The 18,493-nt window shown below is 44.0% G+C and overlaps 1 protein-coding gene across 3 annotated transcripts in view; it reads right to left on the bottom strand.

Moving 5' to 3' along the window:
* SH3RF1 (SH3 domain containing ring finger 1) overlaps nucleotides 1-18,493 on the bottom strand; it is a 346,368-nt gene that overhangs the window by 32,513 nt on the left and 295,362 nt on the right. For all 3 annotated transcript variants that reach the window (XM_030191566.1, XM_030191564.1, XM_030191565.1), the window contains 2 exons: nucleotides 15,970-16,140; nucleotides 5,031-5,302 (listed from right to left, as the gene is read on the bottom strand). In XM_030191566.1, the coding sequence (XP_030047426.1) occupies nucleotides 5,031-5,302; nucleotides 15,970-16,140 (443 nt within the window). The remainder of the gene's footprint in view (nucleotides 1-5,030; nucleotides 5,303-15,969; nucleotides 16,141-18,493) is intronic.

The following is an 18,493-nucleotide window of genomic DNA, read 5'->3' as shown; positions in this document are numbered from 1 at the left end:
GTAGCACCTCCCCTTTTATACTAATCTTTTGAATATCCTCTATCAGATCCTTGTCTAGCTTCTCTATTTGTGCCGGAGGTCTGTAGATAACCCCCGTGTGGATACAGGCTCCATCTTCTCTTTCCAGGATAATCCACAAAGCTTCTTCCTTTCCCCAGGTGCCCATTTCAGCCACTCTGATATTGTCTCTCACATACAGCGCCACTCCTCCACCCCTTCGGCCCTCTCTATCCTTTCTAAAAAGATTATAGCCCGGTAAAGTCACATCCCATTCATGGGAATCATTGAACCACGTCTCTGTAATAGCAACAATATCCAAGTTTTCTTCAAACATCAGCATTTGTGCTCATTGCTTTCCATCTTGCGTAGAGAGTTTAGGTGGTTTTCTGTATTTAGATGACCTTTAGCTCTGCCATCAAGTTTATTCTGGGGGTGACTATCACTCTTTAACTTGTCTTTAAAGGTGATTTATCACTCTTTAACTTGTCAATTTGGTTCATTACATCTTCCATGGTCACTGAGATTTCTTTCCATTCCTCCGCATTGTCACCCTTGAAAACCATATTCAATACACATAGATTTCTTACATCTTCTTCCATAAAGACTGACACAAAGCATTCATTCAATCTCTCTGCTATGTCCTTGTCCTCCCTGAGTGCCCTTTTTGCTCCGTCATGATCTAATGGTTCCATGGATTCCCTCACAGGCTTTCTGCTTCTGATATACCTGAAAAAGGTGTTACTATGAGTTTTGTCTCAACACCAAGTTTTTCTTCATATTCTCTTTTAGCTATTCTTTCTCATTCTGCTCCTTCTTTCTGCAGAAGAAGCAGTATGAGTCCCCACAGAAACCATAGGCTCAGAAACACAAGTATCCAAAAATGGCTGCCATTCCTGCACTGCCCGATGTAGGCCAAGCAACCACTAATGCCAGAGACAATGGCACCCCTGAGGCTGAACCCAGGCCTGGACTACTTTCTTCACGATCCGCAGCGTCTCCGCTCTGGTGGGGAGAGAAAGAGCAAGTCGCACACTGCCCCAGTGCTGTTATTCTCACTGAACAGCGAAAACAGTGCTTTGCTGGTTTAGCTGGCACAGCCAGGGGCAAAGCAGGGAAGAACGCTGTACTCACCAACTAGAAGCAAGACATTCTCCCAACTGATGTGTAGAACAGCGCTGTCAAGATGCCTTGAGTCAGAAAAATGTCCTCTTCCCAGGAGCTGTTGGTTAGTTGCCCCTGTTTTTTTTTCCCTGAGGAAGGAGACAAGGGCAATGGGATGGCTACCGGGGGGGGGGGGGGGGGGGAGAAGACCCAGCACCAGTAACACTGGCCTACAACATCAGCTCAACTGAGAACAGGGCAACCTAACTAGGAGCACGTATCACCAAATCAACCCAGGAGCTCAGTTATACGTCTTCCACCTACTGGGAGATAGAGGAATACTCAATTGTAAGAGCTGCTCATTGCCTAGTATGGCACCACTCAATTCTGATTCCTCTATCTCCACCTGCTGGTAGATGGGCATAACCCACAAGTCCTGGGCTGATCTGTTCCAGAGGCTAAGGAAAGTAAACATTATAACAAACAGAAATGATAGACACATGAAGGTAAAAAACAATGATAAAATTGTACATACCATATTGTTTCTAATAAACACCCAGGCTATTATTAGAAACAATGGGTTTTCTAAAGTCTAGGGTGGACTATTATTGGAGGCACCATTTCTCACCTTCACCCTGCCCCCTGCAGTAACCGGCATTGCTGTCCTCCACTCTCATCCTCCCTCCCCCCCCCCCCCCCAGTTATGGCACTAGACTGGTGGAGTCTTGAGCATCTGCGCATGCTCAAAATCTTCAGTATCTTGTGCATGGTCAAGGTCCTGCACCAGCTCAGCGCCAAAACCATGAGAAAAGGTAAGGAGAGAAATCCAGTTATCACAGGGGTGGGGGAAAGGGTGGAGGAGAGCACTGCTAGTTACTGCCAGTTACTGGGGGTGGGCTCTTATTGGAAGAATCAAAATTTGGCTTTTAAGACAAAATTTAAAGTGTTTTTCGATGCTAAAATGGGAGGGATATTATTAGAAACAATATGGCAAATAAAAATGCAATAAAGACTAAAGCTACAATTAAAAAGAAAGGAGAAACAATAGTAGGGGAACAAAGCAAATAACATGACATACCAAACCATTAGCCTGTTGTAAGCAGGAAGAAAAAAAAAAGAATTTGGACTGTTCTAGGCAAAGTATAGTGTAGCTTAAACAGCCAGCATAAGCCATCCCCAAGTAGCAGCTTTACCAGTAAACTCTTAAGCAATTCTTCTTTATTGTAGTATTCAGAATAAACAAAGAAAATCCAGCATATAGTTCAGTTGCTTGTAAACGAATTGTGGCTTTCTGCACATAATTCTGTATCTAGCCATCTCAGAGGCAAGGAGATGGCCAGAACCACCTGAGAGAAAAAGCTGTAACACTCAAAGGAAAATATGAGGGAGAAACTCAGAAAATAAATGGAAATGACTTGGGGAGATGTTGAAAACTCTTGATGAAATTACAGTACATTAAGGAGGGATCAGCCCCTAGAACAGCTTCTGATCACAAAAGCATGCTAGCAAGACAAGGCCCTCTCACACAGCCACAGAGACAGAGGAGGAAGGCTGGCCCTAGCTCACAGCTAACAGCCAATAGAGAAAGCTCAGGAGTCAATCACAGGATACTGCAAACTATTTGGGGGTGGGGGGAGAAGCCCCAGTACACTGTTACACAAACAATGCAATTGAATACAGATAATACTCATATTAACTATACATCACAATTCCCTGCCTCCATCAATATGGGGGCCGAAAAGAATTCTTGTTTTCTTTGTCCAAAATCTGCTTCAAAGGCATAACTTTTAAGATAAAAAGGCTCTGATCTAATATACAAAGGGAGTGAATTCCATAAAGTAGGCACAACAACTGAAAACCAGAATAACAAGTAGTACCAAAGCAGACTTTTCTATATGAAGGAATGGTTAACAAGTTAGTGTTGTTGTAAAAATCTAAGAGTTCTAACAGGCATATAAGGAATTAAATAACTGAATCTTCCTCATCAACATTTTTTCAGCTGTCTCAGTATCTACCCCCACCTCCTTTCTTCAAAGGATATTCAAAGACATTGTAAAGAAATACCTTAAGAATGCATCTGGCATTCCCCTCTTTGCCACAGCATAAGGATCATCACACTCTTCTGGTCTTGCAAATGGGGAGAGTTCCTGTTCAGATCCTATTGTCTCCTTAATGCTCTCTTCAGACTCTGAGCATGATCCAATTCATTCTCTTCCTCCGACACTTCTACACTCAGTTCCTTCTAATGTACAGGGTCTCCTAGATCCGCTTGAAATACAGTTACCCTCCAACTGAGCATGAAGAAGGATCTAGGGTATTCCTTCTGACCCTTCTCTTCCACCTCAAGGAACAAGCCCTCATACGAGGACATTTCATATTTAAAGTTTATTGCTAAGAACGCTAAAGAGGTACCCTTTCCCCTTCGGCATAAAACAGAGCCCAGGTCAGATGTCTCTGGCTTTTTTAAGTATATAGAGGCCCTGAAGACAACAGTGGTACCTGTGCATGGTATGCTCAAGGACTGACAATTCTCTGTGGCAGAATCCACTAAGATTTCATCTGGTCAAGATCCAAACTTCTCCAGAATTTAATAAAGTTCAGCTGTCACACTCCTTCAGTAGTTGTGGAAGCAACAAGATGGAAAGCCAAAACATGCAGATTTTCTTTCTAATACTCCTGGCAAATATTCTACATTAATGGATCATATCAAGAAGAAAGTTTTTTCAAGAGGCTATGCTCTCTGTAAGAATAGCATCTCACCAACTCTACACAGTGCAGTATATGACCACTATCTTCCATGAAGTGCAAGTCTTCTCCCTTTTTCTCTCTACACAGGAGCAGCTAATATCCATGCTAGCAGAAGCTCATGACTGTGGCATGCACCTCAACAGGACTGCTTATGATTCTTTTGAAACCTTGGCAAGAATTCCAACCCAGCGTTCTTGGATATCATCACTCACTTGAACGCCTTATTAATTCTGCTGTCTACAGGAAACATCAGTTACAGGTGAGCAACACTACATCAACAGGGTTGATAGATAGTGCCATAATAAACTGCTGTAAATATGTGTACAAGCATTTCCGTAGCATTAACTCTTTAGTCAGATATGTTGTTCTTTTGTAAAGGTAAGGGTAGGGGTCATGCACTTGATATACCACCTTTCTGTGGTATAACCTAAACAGTATACATTATTATATACAAGTACCTTCTCTATCCCTAGTAACACAGTAAATGACAGCAGATAAAGAACTTCACAGTCCATCCAGTCTGTCCAAGAAGGCAGTCAGCACTGCAAGCACCACTCTGTGCAGGTTACAGTCATTCATGCTTGAACACTGGTTGGCAATCTGCCATCATGCCAATCACATATTATTATTATTATTATTTGTTCCATTTGTATCCCACATTTTCCCACCTCTTTATAGGCAGTTAAGTATGATGCAAAGTTGGGACAACATATGCTATAAGTAAATATTGCTAACAATATTTAACTTGCTATTTAAAATATCTTCCCCGCCCCCCTTGAGTTGTTCAGCACCCTCATTAGTGGGTTCAGACACTAAGTAACTAGAGCAATGGAGGTCACATAGGCATTCCCAGGGGAGAAGCTGCAATGTACACTTGTACTTTCTGAAATAGGCCTATACACGCATTAAGTACATTCACATTTATACCGCCTCAGAATAGGTGTGATTTTATGCGTTTGCATATTCCCTATGTTATTAGGTTATTTTTCAGGTGATCTATTATAAAATTCTCCTCTGTACTGAACTGCTGTTTTAGGAATGTAACCAGCGAATGAGGCTACAATTTGCTGAAGAAATCAAGATTTTGCTGGCTAACTACACACAAAAGTCTGTATCAGTTCAGCACACTGATTTTCATGCTCATGATTTTCATTAAGGATCCTGATATCTGCAAAGTTTACCTGTTCTGACAGCATTGCGAGCCTGGTTTACTGTCATTTGACTACTCATGTGCATAAGGATCTTCGATTGCGGACTTGTTTGAATGTGTGCTGCTGGAATTGCACCAGTGGGTACCCCATTGGAGTTTACCATCTTATTGAAATCTACGCCATTGCCTTGAAGCTTCTGTGAGGTTCCTCCAGCACTAGAAGGGCTGACCATGGTCACAATTTGCCCAGACTGGCCAGCAGTAGTCATAGGGATCTTTGCTTGGGTGGCATTTGTCACTGCCCTGTAAAAGATAAATGAAAGATAAATCTTTACAAATATAGTAAATCCAGCTGACAAGACTAGTTTGGCATTTATTTTTTAGGATACTGAAAGTCACAGGTTATTTTTCAGTTAACAGAGTTCACAATTTGGTTGCACATTGGAGACTCGATGATGGTGCAGGTATACACATGGGAATACCAGCCCTGTGGGAGACAGTGTTGAATTTCTCTAGTCCCAAGGGTTTAGGTTAATCCTGCAATATTGTGACAACTATTTTCCCTTCCTTTTAGATGGTGGATTGGACACCAAGGGCTCAAAAAAAATCACATTTAAATATTATTAATAGTACAGTATTTGTTTAGTAGATATTACCCCCAAATCTGCATTTAGATTCTAGTGTATACTCCTTATTTATATTGGATATATCAGCTGGGGTTTTCCCTTCAGGTTTTTTGTTTCTTGAAGACACAACACAATAATAATTGGTGATTTCAATTACCCTGATATTGACTGGGTAAATGTAACTTCAGGGCATGCTAGGGAGGTAATATTCAATGATCAAATCAAGGACTGCTTTATGATTCAGGACCAACAAGAGGGGGAACAATTCTAGACCTAGTCTTTAGTAGAGTGCATGATTTGGTGCATGAGATAACAGTGATTATAACATGATCAGATTTGATATAATCTTTGGAGTAAGTATACACAGGAAATCCAACATGTTAGCATTTAACTTTCAAAAAGGAGACTATGATAAAATGAGAAGATTGTTTAAAAAAAGAAACACACACTTTGATGAGCAGCTGCAAAGGTCAAATATTTATATCAGATATGGATGCTATTCAAAAATACCATCCAGGAAGCCCATACCAGATATAGTCCATGTATTGAAAAAGGAGGAAAGCAGGCCACACAACAGACCAGCATGGTTAAAAAGTGAAGTGAAGGAAGCTATTAGAGCTAAAATAAAATCCTTCAGAATATGGAAGAAGAGGATTTGATTAGAAATAATAGGAAACCGCATAAGGAATGAAAAGTCAAATGCAAAGCACTGATAAGGAAGGCAAAGAGAGAGACTTTGAAAAGAAGAATGCGATTGAGTCAAAAGCACATAGCAAAAACTTTTTTTTAGGTATATAGAGGTAAGAAGCAGTAAAAGAATAAGTTGGACCATTAGATAACCGAGGGGTAAAAGGGGCACTCAAGGAAGACAAGGCCATAGTGGAGAGATTAAATGAATACTTTGATTCGATCTTCACCGAGGAAACGTGGAAGAGATACTAGTGTCAGAAATGATAATCAATGCTGATGAGTCAGAGAAACTGAAACAAAGCTCTGCAAGCATGGATGTTGTAACAGGGCAATTTGACAAATTGCAAAGTAGAAAATTGCCTGGACCAGATGGCATATATCCCAGAGTACTGACAGAATTGAAAAATAAATTTACAGAGCTATTGTTAATAATATATAATTTATCTTTAAAATCAAGCATGGTATCAGAAGATTGGAGGGTGACCAATGTAATGCCAATTTTTTAAAAACGTTCCAGGGGAGATCCGGGAAATTATAGACTGGTGAGCCTGACATTTGTGCAAGGTTAAATGGTAGAGATTATTACAATTACAGAGCATATACATAAGAATGGATTGAGGCAAAGCCAAAAAGGACTTAGTCAAGGGAAATCTTGCCTCACCAATCTACTACATTTCTTTGAATGGGTGAATAAGCATGTGGATAAAAGTGAGCCAATCAATACCATGTATCGGGATTTTCAAAAGGGATTTGACAAAGTACCTCATGAAAAACTCCTGAGAAAATTAGAAGTCATGGGATAGGAGGTAATGTCCTATTGTGGATTAAAAACTGGTTAAAAAATAGAAAACAGAGAGTACGGTTAAATGGTCAGCTTTCTCAATGAAGACGGGTAGATAGTGGGATTCCCTAGGGGCCTGTGTTGGGACTGATGCTTCTTAACATATATATATAAATGACCTAGAGATGGGAATAACTAGTGAGGTAATTAAATCTGAATAAGTTATTCAATTTGTTAAATCACAAGAGGATTGCTAAAAATTGGAAAAGGACCTTATGAGACTAGGAGACTGGGTATCCAAATGACAGATTATGTTTATGTGAGCAAGTGCAAAGTGATGTATGTGGGAAAGAAGAACCCAAACTATAACCACATGATAAGAACATAAGAGTTGCCATACTGGGTCAGACCATCTAGCCCAGTATCATGTTTTCCAAACAGTGGCCAAGCCAGGTCACAGGCACCTGGCAGAAATGCATATTGTGGCAACACATTTAACCCTACCCTCTGTTTTCTGTCCAATAGCCAATTTCTAATCCACACCAGAACCTTGTGAGGTTCTTCATTAGGAGTCACTATCCAGAAAAGGATCTAGGTGCCATCATTGGTTGAAACCCTCTGCTGAGTGTGCAGCTATGGCTTAGAAAGCAAATAAATGTTAGGAATTATTAAGAAAGGAATGGAAAACAAAAGTGAGAATGCATGTATACCCTCGGATTCTATATAGTGTGTCTAGAGATCCGTACCAAAATCCAAGTGTATTCTATAACAACACACATAACTTAATTGGTTTAACAGGCTAATCAGCGGTGATAATAGCTCTTAGCAAGCAATAATGAGCATTAATTTGCAATTAGAATCTAAACACTCAACATACTAAGTACATTCTGTAATGCAGTGCACCTAACTTTTAACGTGTTCAGGCAAAAGGGGTGTGGTTATGGGCGGGGAAATGAGCATTTCAGGGTGTTATAAGTACATAAGTATTGCCATACTGGGACAGACCAAAGGTCCGTCAAGCCCAGCATTCTGTTTCCAACAGTGGCCAATCCAAGTCACAAATACCTGGCAAGATCCCAAAAAAGTACAAAAAATGTTATGCTGCTTATCCCAGAAACAAGTTCAATTTAATAATGGTCTATGGACTTTTCCTTTAGGAAGCCGTCCAAAACTTTTTAAAACTCTGATAAGCTAACCGCCTTTATCACACTCTCTGGCAACGAATTCCAGAGTTGAATTACACGTTAAGTGAAGAAATATTTTCTCCGATTCATTTTAAATTTACAACTTTGCAGCTTCATCACATGCCCCCTAGTCCTAGTATTTTTGGAAAGCGTGAACAGATGCTTCACGTCTACCCGTTCCACTCCACTCATTATTTTATAGACCTCTATCATATCTCCCCTCAGCCGTCTTTTCTCCAAGCTGAAGAGCCCCAGCTGCTTTAGCCTTTCCTCATAGGGAAGTCATCCCATCCCCTTTATCATTTTTGTCGTCCTTCTCTATACCTTTTCTAATTCCATAATATCTTTTTTAAGATGCAGCGACCAGAATTGAACACAATATTCGAGGTGCGGTCACACCATAGAGCGATACAAAGGCATTATAGCGTCCTCATTTTTGTTTTCCATTCCTTTCCTAATAATACCTAACATTCTATTTTCTTTCTTAGCCACAGCAGCACACTGAGCAGCAGGTTTCAATGCATCATCAATGACGACACCTAGATCCCTTTCTTGGTCAGTGACTTCTAATGTGGAACTTTGCAAGACGTAGCTATAATTCGGGTTCCTCTTTCCCACATGCATCACTTTGCACTTGCTCACATTAAACATCATCTGCCATTTAGACACCCAGTCTCCCAATCTTGTAAGGTCCTCTTGTAATTTTTCACAATCCTCTCCCGATTTAACTACTTTGAATAACTTTGTCTCATCAGCAAAATTAATTACCTCACTTGTTACTCCTATCTCTAGGTCATTTATAAATATGTTAAAAAGCAGTGGTACCAGCACAGACCCCTGGGGAATCCCACTATCTACCCTTCTCCATTGAGAATACTGACCATTTAACCCTACTCTCTGTTTTCTATCTTTTAACCAGTTTTTAATCCACCATAGGACACTACCTCCTATCCCATGACTCTCCAATTTCCTCTGGAGTCTTTCATGAGGTACTTTGTCAAATGCCTTCTGAAAATCCAGATACACAATATCAACTGGTTCACCTTTATCCACATGTTTGTTCACTCCTTCAAAGAAATGTAATAGATTTGTGAAGCAAGATTTCCCTTCACTAAATCCATGTTGGCTTTATCTCATTAATCCATGCTTTTGAATATGCTCTGTAATTTTGTTATTTATAATAGTCTCCTCCATTTTGCCCGGCACCGACGTAAGACTCACCAGTTTATAAGATCACCCCTGGAACCCTTTTTAAAAAATTGGCGTTACATTGGTCACCCTCCAATCTTCCGGTACCATGCTCGACTTTAAGGATAAATTACATATTACTAACAATAGTTCAGCAAGTTCATTTTCCAGTTCAATCAGTACTCTGGGATGAATACCATCCAGTCCAGGAGATTTGCTACTCTTCAATTTGTCAAATTTCCCCATTACATCTTCTAGGTCTATAGGGATTTCATTCAGTTTCTCAAACTCATCAGCCTTGAATACCATTTCTGGCACCGGTATCTCTCGGTGAAGACTGAAGCAAAGAATTCATTTAATCTCTCCCGCTACGGCTTTGTCTTCCCTGATCGCCCCTTTTACCCCTCGGTCATCTAGCGTCCAACCAACTCTTTTGCCGGCTTCCTGCTTTTAATATACCTAAAAAAATGTTTACTAGGTGTTTTTGCCTCCAGCACAATCTTTTTTTTAGGTCCCTCTTTGCCTTCCTTACCAGCACTTTGCATTTCACTTGACATTTCTTATGTTCTGAAATTTACACGCATAGTTAAAGAATATGGTCCAGTGCGCCTAAATCAACACGCTGGGATTTATGCCATGTTTTTGTTGGTGTAAATGGAGGCGTGTAGTTCTATGTACCAAGTAGAAATCTAGGCACTGCTTATAGAATACGATTAGTCAGCACTGATTTCCACACCAACTTTTTAGGAACCATATATAGAATCTCCTCCATAATGCCTTTGTATCACTCAATGGAGCAACTGCAGCTGAAATACTGTGTGCAATTCTGGTCACCACATCTCAAAAAAAATATAATTAGAAAAGATACAGAGAAGGATGACGAATATAATAAAGTGGATGGGACGACTTCCCTATGAGAAAAGGCTAAAGTGGCTAGGGGCTCTTCACGAGATAGCCGAGAGGAGATATGATAGAGGTCTATAAAATACTGAGTGGAGTGGAACGAGCAGACATGAAGGTAAAATTATGTATCATACCTGATAATTTTCTTTCCCTTAATCATAGCCGATCAATCCATAGACTGGTGGGTTGTGTCCATCTACCAGCAGGTTGAGATAGAAAGCAATCTTTTGCCTCCCTATATGTGGTCATGTGCTGCCGAAAATTCCTCAGTATGTCGATATCAAAGCTCCATCCGCAGGACTCAGCACTTAGAGAATTACACCCAAAAAGGGACACTCTGCCCAGCTCACCACCGCCGAAGCGGGAACGGGGAAATATTCCAGCGCACCACCGCCGGGGCGGTGGGCGGGAAACCACACCCGCCGACGCGGGGGGAACTGGCTTATCCTGCTACCGCAACCGCGGGAGGAGCTGGCTTACCCTAACACCGCCGAAGCGGGAGGGATACAAAGCTATCCTACAGCCGCACGAAGCGAGAGGGAGCGCCAGCATAATTTAGTTATCAATCCAGCCACCGCCAAAACGGGGGGAGAGGAAGCAGCAGCTCACTGTAACATAAAATCGTCTCAACTCGAAGAGACTTTCCATTGGAAGAACTTGAACACGAAGTCCTCGTGAACAGGAAATGAAGACTGAACTTGAACCTGAAATATAACCAGAACACAAACAATACAGATATCTGGGAGGGGCTATGGATTGATCGGCTATGATTAAGGGAAAGAAAATTATCAGGTATGATACATAATTTTACCTTCCCTATCATCAAGCCGATCAATCCATAGACTGGTGGGATGTACCGAAGCAGTACTCACCCAGGGCGGGACATGGAAATCCCTGAACGCAAAACTGAAGCCCCAAACTGGGCCTCGGCCCGAGCAGCCACATCCAAGCGGTAATGCCGTGAGAAGGTATGAGCCGACGACCACATAGCCGCTCTGCAAATCTCTTCCAAGGAGACAGATCTGGACTCCGCCATCGAGGCTGCTTGTGCTCTAGTAGAGTGTGCCTTCAGCTGAATAGGCGGAATCTTCCCTGCCGCCACATAAGCTGACGCGATCGTCTCCTTGACCCAACGTGCCACAGTAGGCTTAGATGCCTGCAGACCCTTACGACGGCCTGCGAACAGCACAAACAGATGATCCGACTTCCGGAAATCATTGGTCACTTCCAAGTATCTGATGATGACCCGTCTAACATCCAGGTATTTGAGCGCAGGGTACTCCTCTGGGTAGTCCTCCCTACGAAAGGAGGGTAGGTAAAGCTGCTGATTCACATGGAATCGAGAAATAATCTTGGGCAGGAAGGAAGGCACTGGGCGAATCAATACTCCTGCCTCAGTGAATCACAGGAACGGTTCTCTACACGAGAGCGCCTGGAGCTCGGAAACTCTTCTGGCTGATGTGATAGCCACCAGGAAGACTGCTTTCAACGTCAGGTCCTTCAGCGATGCCCTTGGCAAGGGCTCGAAGGGCGGCTTCTATAAGGTCCGTAGCACCAGATTGAGATTCCACGTAGGCACTATCGAGTGCAGAGGGGGGCGCAGGTGATTCATTCCTTTGAGAAAGCGTACCACATCCGGCTGTGAAGCCAGGGAAGCCCCCTTCAGATGACCCCTGAAGCAAGCTAAAGCGGCCACCTGGACTTTCAGCGAACTGAGCGACAGGCCTTTCTCCAGCCCCTCTTGTAGGAACGCCAACACTGAAGATATTGGAGCAGTGAAGGGCGATACAGAGCCTGCCTCGCACCACGATGCAAAAGTACACCAAACCCTGGCGTAAGTGGTGGAAGTAGAGCGCTTCCTCGCTCTCAGCATAGTGTCGATGACCTTGTCTGAGAAGCCCTTCTTCCTCAGCCGCTTCCGCTCAAGAGCCAGGCCAGGCCGTAAGACCAAAGGGGGAGGGATCCTCCATCACCACGGGACCCTGATGTAAGAGGCCCCGCTCCCAGTTGATGATCCATCCCAGGGAGCTCAGAAGAGCAATGACCCTGTCTGTAGCTCTCCCGCACTCCGCATAGGAAGGGGCTCGGATCAGCCAGTCGTCCAGAAAGGGATGGACTTGCACTCCCCTCCTTGCGGAGGAAGGCCGCGATGACCACCATTACTTTGGAGAAGGTCCGCGGAGCCGTAGTCAACCCGAACGGGAGGGCTCTGAACTAGAAGTGTCGGCCCAGCACTGCAAAGCGCAGAAAGCGCTGATGAGGCGGCCAGATGGGAATATGTAGGTAAACTTCCTTGATGTCCAGGGAGGCCAGGAATTCTCCCTTTTTCACCGCAGCTATTATGGAGCAGAGGGTCTCCATCCGGATGTGCCGAACTTTCAAGGCCTGATTGACTCCCTTGAGGTCGAGAATAGGCCGAGCAGACCCTTCTTTCTTTGGCACCACAAAGTAAATGGAGTGGCACCCCTTGCCAAGCTGATCTACCGGCTGATCTACCGGCATGGCAGCTGCTTTGACCTGAGACTTGCAAGAAGAGTTTACAAACCCGTCTCTTAGGGGTTGGCAGAACTCTAGCTTGTAGCCGTCTCTGATGACTTCCAGAACCCAAGCGTCTGAAGTTACCCTGGTCCACTCGCCCAGAAACGAGGACAACCTTCCTCCTATCTGCACTGGGCCATGGACCAGGTCCCCGTCATTGGGTATGCGACCCTGGGGGCGGGCCGGAGGACGAACCTCCGGGACGGCGGTCCCTACGAAAGGAATGCTGCTTGGGGGAGAAGTTCCGTTTGAAGGAAGCGGAGGCAAAGGAAGCCGGCTTGCCCGGGCGATATCGACGGGCTTCCTGGAATCGGCCCTTAGAGAAACCAGGACGGGCACTGCCGGCCTGAGTCCTGACCTCTGGCAACCTCTTGCCCTTGGACGTGCCGAGCTCCGTCACGATCTTGTCCAGCTCGTCCCCAAAGAGCAGCTTGCCTTTAAAAGGCAACTAGGCTAGGCGAGATTTAGAGGCATGGTCAGCAGACCAGTGCTTCAGCCAGAGCCACCGCCGCGCAGAGACTGTCTGAGCCATGTCCTTGGCCGAGGCTCTCAAAACATCATACAGCAAGTCTGCCAAGTAGGCCAGACCCGACTCCAGGGTCGGCCATTCCGCCCTCCAGGAAGGGTCCAAGGGGGAAGCCCGCTGCAAAACAGTCAGGCACGCCCTAGCCACTTAGGAGCTGCAATCCAAGGCTTGCAAACTCAGAGCGGCCGCCTCAAAGGACGATTTTAAGGCCGCCTCCATTCTCCCGTCTTGGGCGTCCTTCAGGGCAGTGCCACCTTCCACCGGCAGCGCCGTTTTCTTAGTCACGGAAGTGATTAAGGAATCTACCGTGGGCCAGACAAAGGCTTCCCGTTCCCCCTCAGGAAAGGGGTACAGGCGGGACACAGCCCTGGCTACTTTCAGGCTCGCCTCAGGGGCATCCCATTGCGCTGAAATTAAGGTCTGCATGGCTTCATGAACGTGGAAGGTTCTAGGCGGGCGCTTCGTTCCCAGCATAATGGCGGAGCCAGTAGAGGCTGAGAGAGAGCCTTCCTCCGGAGAGGCAATCTTCAAAATGCTCATGGCCTGCACAAGCAGGTTGGGCAAATCCTCTGAGCGAAAAGCCGCGCTGCAGAGGGGTCGTCCGCTCCATCCGAGCGGGGATCAGTCTCTTCCATCGATTCTGCTAAGGATCTCTGGGAGAACTCAGACATGCTGCCGTCATCTACATCAGAGGAGACCGAGTCCCCCGAGGGTGGAAGATTCACCTGAGGGCGCTTAAGCAGAGAGGCCTCATCACCCCGATCAGAGAGGTGGGCAGGGGCAGTGTTCTGCATAAGAAAGGCCTGATGCAGCAGCAAAATGAACTCAGGGGAGAAACCCCCCAGTCTGTGCATTTCTGCAGCCTGTGCCGCAGCCCTAGAGGCGCCCTCCATCTGCGCTCTCAGTAGCGGGGAAGAGGCGTGATGCACGTCCAAAATGGCGTCTGGTGCGAAACTCCGAGAAGGAGCCGCGCGGGAGGAAGGGCGTTTTAATTTCGCCTACTTCTTATTGTCGCCCGATTCAAGGGCGACCAAGTTGTTAACGTCTCCCATCTCGAGGGCGGCCCAAGAAGCCGACCGAGCCGCGTGGCTGGTCACGACCGGGAGGGCAGCCAGCGGGGGATGGGCGCCTAAGGCGGGAAAGGCTGCCGCGCCGGAGGAAAAACCGGAGAACTCTCCCGGTTCCGAAAGGGCGCCCAAAAAGGGCGACTCTACCTTCGATCTCCCCGCTTCCCCGCTAGGCACGCAAACGCGTTCCGGGGAGTGTCTTTTCGCGCCCTTGCCATCCGAGGCCATAGCCAACCGTTCGGGGAACCCCCTGCCCGCTAGTAAAAGGTAAAAATTACCTGCTTCTTGCTCCGAGCAGCGACGACTTGTTCCAGTGAGCAGCTGCGAATGGACGTCCTTTTTGAACGTTTTTAATTTTTTTTTTTTAACGGAGCCAGCGGGAGGGGGGAGAAAAGGAGGGACCTGGCACCACCAGGTTTGCACTTGCTCACGAAGAGCCCTCAACCCCAGGTACTCAACAAAACCTAAACAATTAGGCTTGGAGACCTAGCCAGAGCTGCTGCTGTGTGACCACACACCTGCTGAGATAGAGAACATACTGAGGAATTTCGGGCAGTACATGACCACATATAGGGAGGCAAAAGATTGCTCTCTATCTCCACCTGCTGGTAGATGGACACAACCCACCAGTCTATGGATTGATCGGCTTGATGATAGGGAACGCTCGTTTATTCTTTCCAAAAATACTAGGACTTGGGGGCTTTAAAAACATATCTACTTCCTAGACCGGGGGGGGGGGGGGGCTTAATTTTCTTACTGCATGTAATGATTGTTTTTTCTTTGCTTTTGTGTAATTATTGATGTTCTGTTGTCAGCCTCTTATTTATACTGCTTGTAACTCACCTTGAATCTAAATGAAGAGAATTGGCAAGAGATAAAATCCATGATAACATAATAAACAGTTACCTTTGAAAGCTAATCAAAAAATGTATTGTTAGTCCAATAAAAAAGATATCTTATTTTCTTTTCTCTGTTTTGTTTTATTTCTATAACTTTTAATCGTGGACTAACATGGCTACCACATCACTCCAATCAATGTGTAATTAAACTCTGGAATTCGTTGCCAGACAATGTGGTAAAAAAAAAAAAAAAAAAAAAGTTAGCTTAGCAGGGTTTAAAAAAAGGTTTAGATAATTTCCTGAAAGAAATGTCCATAAGCCATTATAAATATGGACTTGGAAAAATCCACTGCTTATTTCTAGGATAAGCAATATAAAATCTGTTTTACTGTTCTGGGATCCTGCCAAATATTTGTGACCTAGATTGGCCACTGTTGGAAACAGGATACTGGGCTTGAAGGACCTTCTGTCTGTCCCAGTTTGGCAGCGCTTATGTTCTTATGTAAAAACATTAAAGACATAACACTTGTTTGCAGAATTAATTCACACATTACACAGACAGAAATAAGGCAATGTAAAGAACAACAGAAATCAAATAGTGTTACTAAGGTACTTGCTCAACTCTTACCGTGTGACTGGTGATACATAATTGCCAGGAAACACACCAATTTTGTTTGTGTGCATGGAAGTTCCTTTAAACCAGCCGTCCTGACAGCGTTCAAATACCAAGAACATCTCCCCTTTTCGCAGTTCCAGTTCATCTTCCTTTCGTGGAGAATAAGGATAGATAGCAACATACCTGGAAGAATGTATATCATTTAGTGCAGCAATCATATAAGGTACGGTCCTTGCCCCCTAAAATTACTCTAATACACTTAGGTGTTCATTTTCCAAAAAGAAAAATGTCTCAAAAGCAGTACAAAGCATTAGATGGATGTTTTTCACAGGAAAAAGTCCAAGTTCAGATTTTGAGACAGATTTCTTCGCAGTTTATCTAAATCGCAAGGGGGCATGCTGGGGTGTGTTTTGGGCAGGATTTGGGCAGACCCAGAATGTAGATGTTTTCTTGGGATAATGGAACAAAATAAAAACATCTAGGGCAAAAATTGGGACTTTTCATCTGAACCCGTTTCAATCACAACTAAGAGCCCTGTTTACTAAGGTGCGCTAGTGTTTTTAGCACACGCTAAACTCTAAAGACACCCATATATTCCTATGGGTGTCTCTAGTGTTAGCATGCATTAATTTTTAGCGCACGCTTAAAACGCTAGCGTGCCTATAGCACGGCTTAGTAAACAGGGCCTTAAGACACAAAAAGGCACCTTAACTGACCAGCTGACCACTGAAGGGACTAAGGTATAACCCCTCTAATTCCCCAATGGTCATTGACCCCCCTCCCACCCCCCAAACAAAATGTGAAAGTGACAGTACATGCCATAGCTTCAGATATTATGGCCATTCCTATTACAACAGCAAGCTGGTCCCAGGAGTAGACTTGTGGTCAGTGAGGTGGACTGTAGAGAAAGGAATCCAGTTCCATATTCCTCTCTAACTAGTACACTTGTGATGGAAATTGTGAGCCTTCCAAAACCCACAAAAATGCCAACTGTACCTATGATAGGAGACACCTACAGACCTGAGGGCTTTTGTAGTGATGTATAGTAAAGTGGTGTTTGGGTGTTCCTGGAGGGCTGACAATACAAAATAAGGGTGTTAAGGTGGGATTTGCAATACTTGGTGATTTTAATTTGCATCTAGAGAAATGTGATGATACTGATGTTTCTGAATTTTTGTCACTGTTGGATAACCCACATTTTTATTTATCAGCTTTTGTTTCTACTCATAAAAAGGGCTATATTTTTGATATGGTAGCTGGTAATTTCTCTGGGTTAATATTTTTTTGTTCACGGATACCAGTTCCTTGGTCAGATAACTACTGTTGCAATTTTACTTTGAACTGTAATTTTCAGTCATCTATAAGTGAAAAGCAGACTCAGAGGCATATTTTCAAAGCACGTAGACTTACAAAGTTACATAGGGGCTCATTTTCAAAACAAAAAAAAAATGTCCAAAAAGTGGCACAAAGTGGCATTTGTCAACTTGGACATTTGTCTGCCATAGTGAAACAAAGCAAAAACATCCAGGGCTACAAGTTGGACGTTTCAAGTCTGGACCTGTTTCAATCATGACTAAAAGCCATATAAATGTGCTCTAAATGACCAGTTGACCACTGGAGGGATTAAGGCATGACCCCCCCCCCTTTACTCCCCCAGTGGTCACTGACCCCCTCCCATCCTTGTGAAAACAAACCTCTATGACAGTGTCAGATGTTATGGCCAGTCCTATTAGAGCAGCTTGCAGGTTCCTGGAGTAGCATAATGGTCAGTGACGTGCACTGTAGAAAAGGGGGCCCAGGCCCATATCCCACTCACACTGTTACACTTGTGGAAAGTGTGAGCCTTCCAAAACCCACCAAAAACCTACTGTACCCACATATAGGTGACACCTGAAATCATAAGAGCTATTGTAGTACGGTTTGGGATAGTAGGTTTTTGGTGGGGTTTAGAGGGCTCCCCATACAATATAAAGGGTTAATGGTGAGATGTGTACCCGGAACCTTTTATGTGAAGTCCACTGCAATGCCCCTTAGGGTGCCCCACTGCTCTGCTGGGATGTCTGTGTGGCCAGTCTATTAAGAATGCTGGCCCCCCATACTTCCCAATGGCTTGTTTTCATGTGTTTTCCCTTTGGACCTTTTTTTTTTTTTTTTTTTTCCCGAAAATGGTCACAAAAGAGAAACGCATGGAGCACAAAATGTCTAAAAATGTCTAGGAAATTGGTGATTTTTGAAACAAAAAATAAACGGTGCGAAAATGACCATGTTCACTACTTGATTTTTGTACATTTTTATTAAAACATTCAAAGTTGGCTTTAGAAGTCATATCAAAAATGCCCCTCCACATGTTTACCATCTCTCCTTATCTTATCTTTGGATTTACGCCACACTGCTCAAGTTGATGAAAATTACGTTTCAACACTAAGATTTTCAGTAAACCGAGGTACACTGATATTCCTGGGACAACATCTTGCCTTCAAAAGTGCTAATTCATCAAGACTATTTAAGGATAATATTCTAATCAACAAAGTTCTAA

Source organism: Microcaecilia unicolor, chromosome 2, assembly GCF_901765095.1.
Source record: "Microcaecilia unicolor chromosome 2, aMicUni1.1, whole genome shotgun sequence".
NCBI lineage: Eukaryota > Metazoa > Chordata > Amphibia > Gymnophiona > Siphonopidae > Microcaecilia > Microcaecilia unicolor.
Note: the sequence above shows the minus strand (reverse complement) of the source record. Positions and strands in the feature narration are given on the sequence as shown.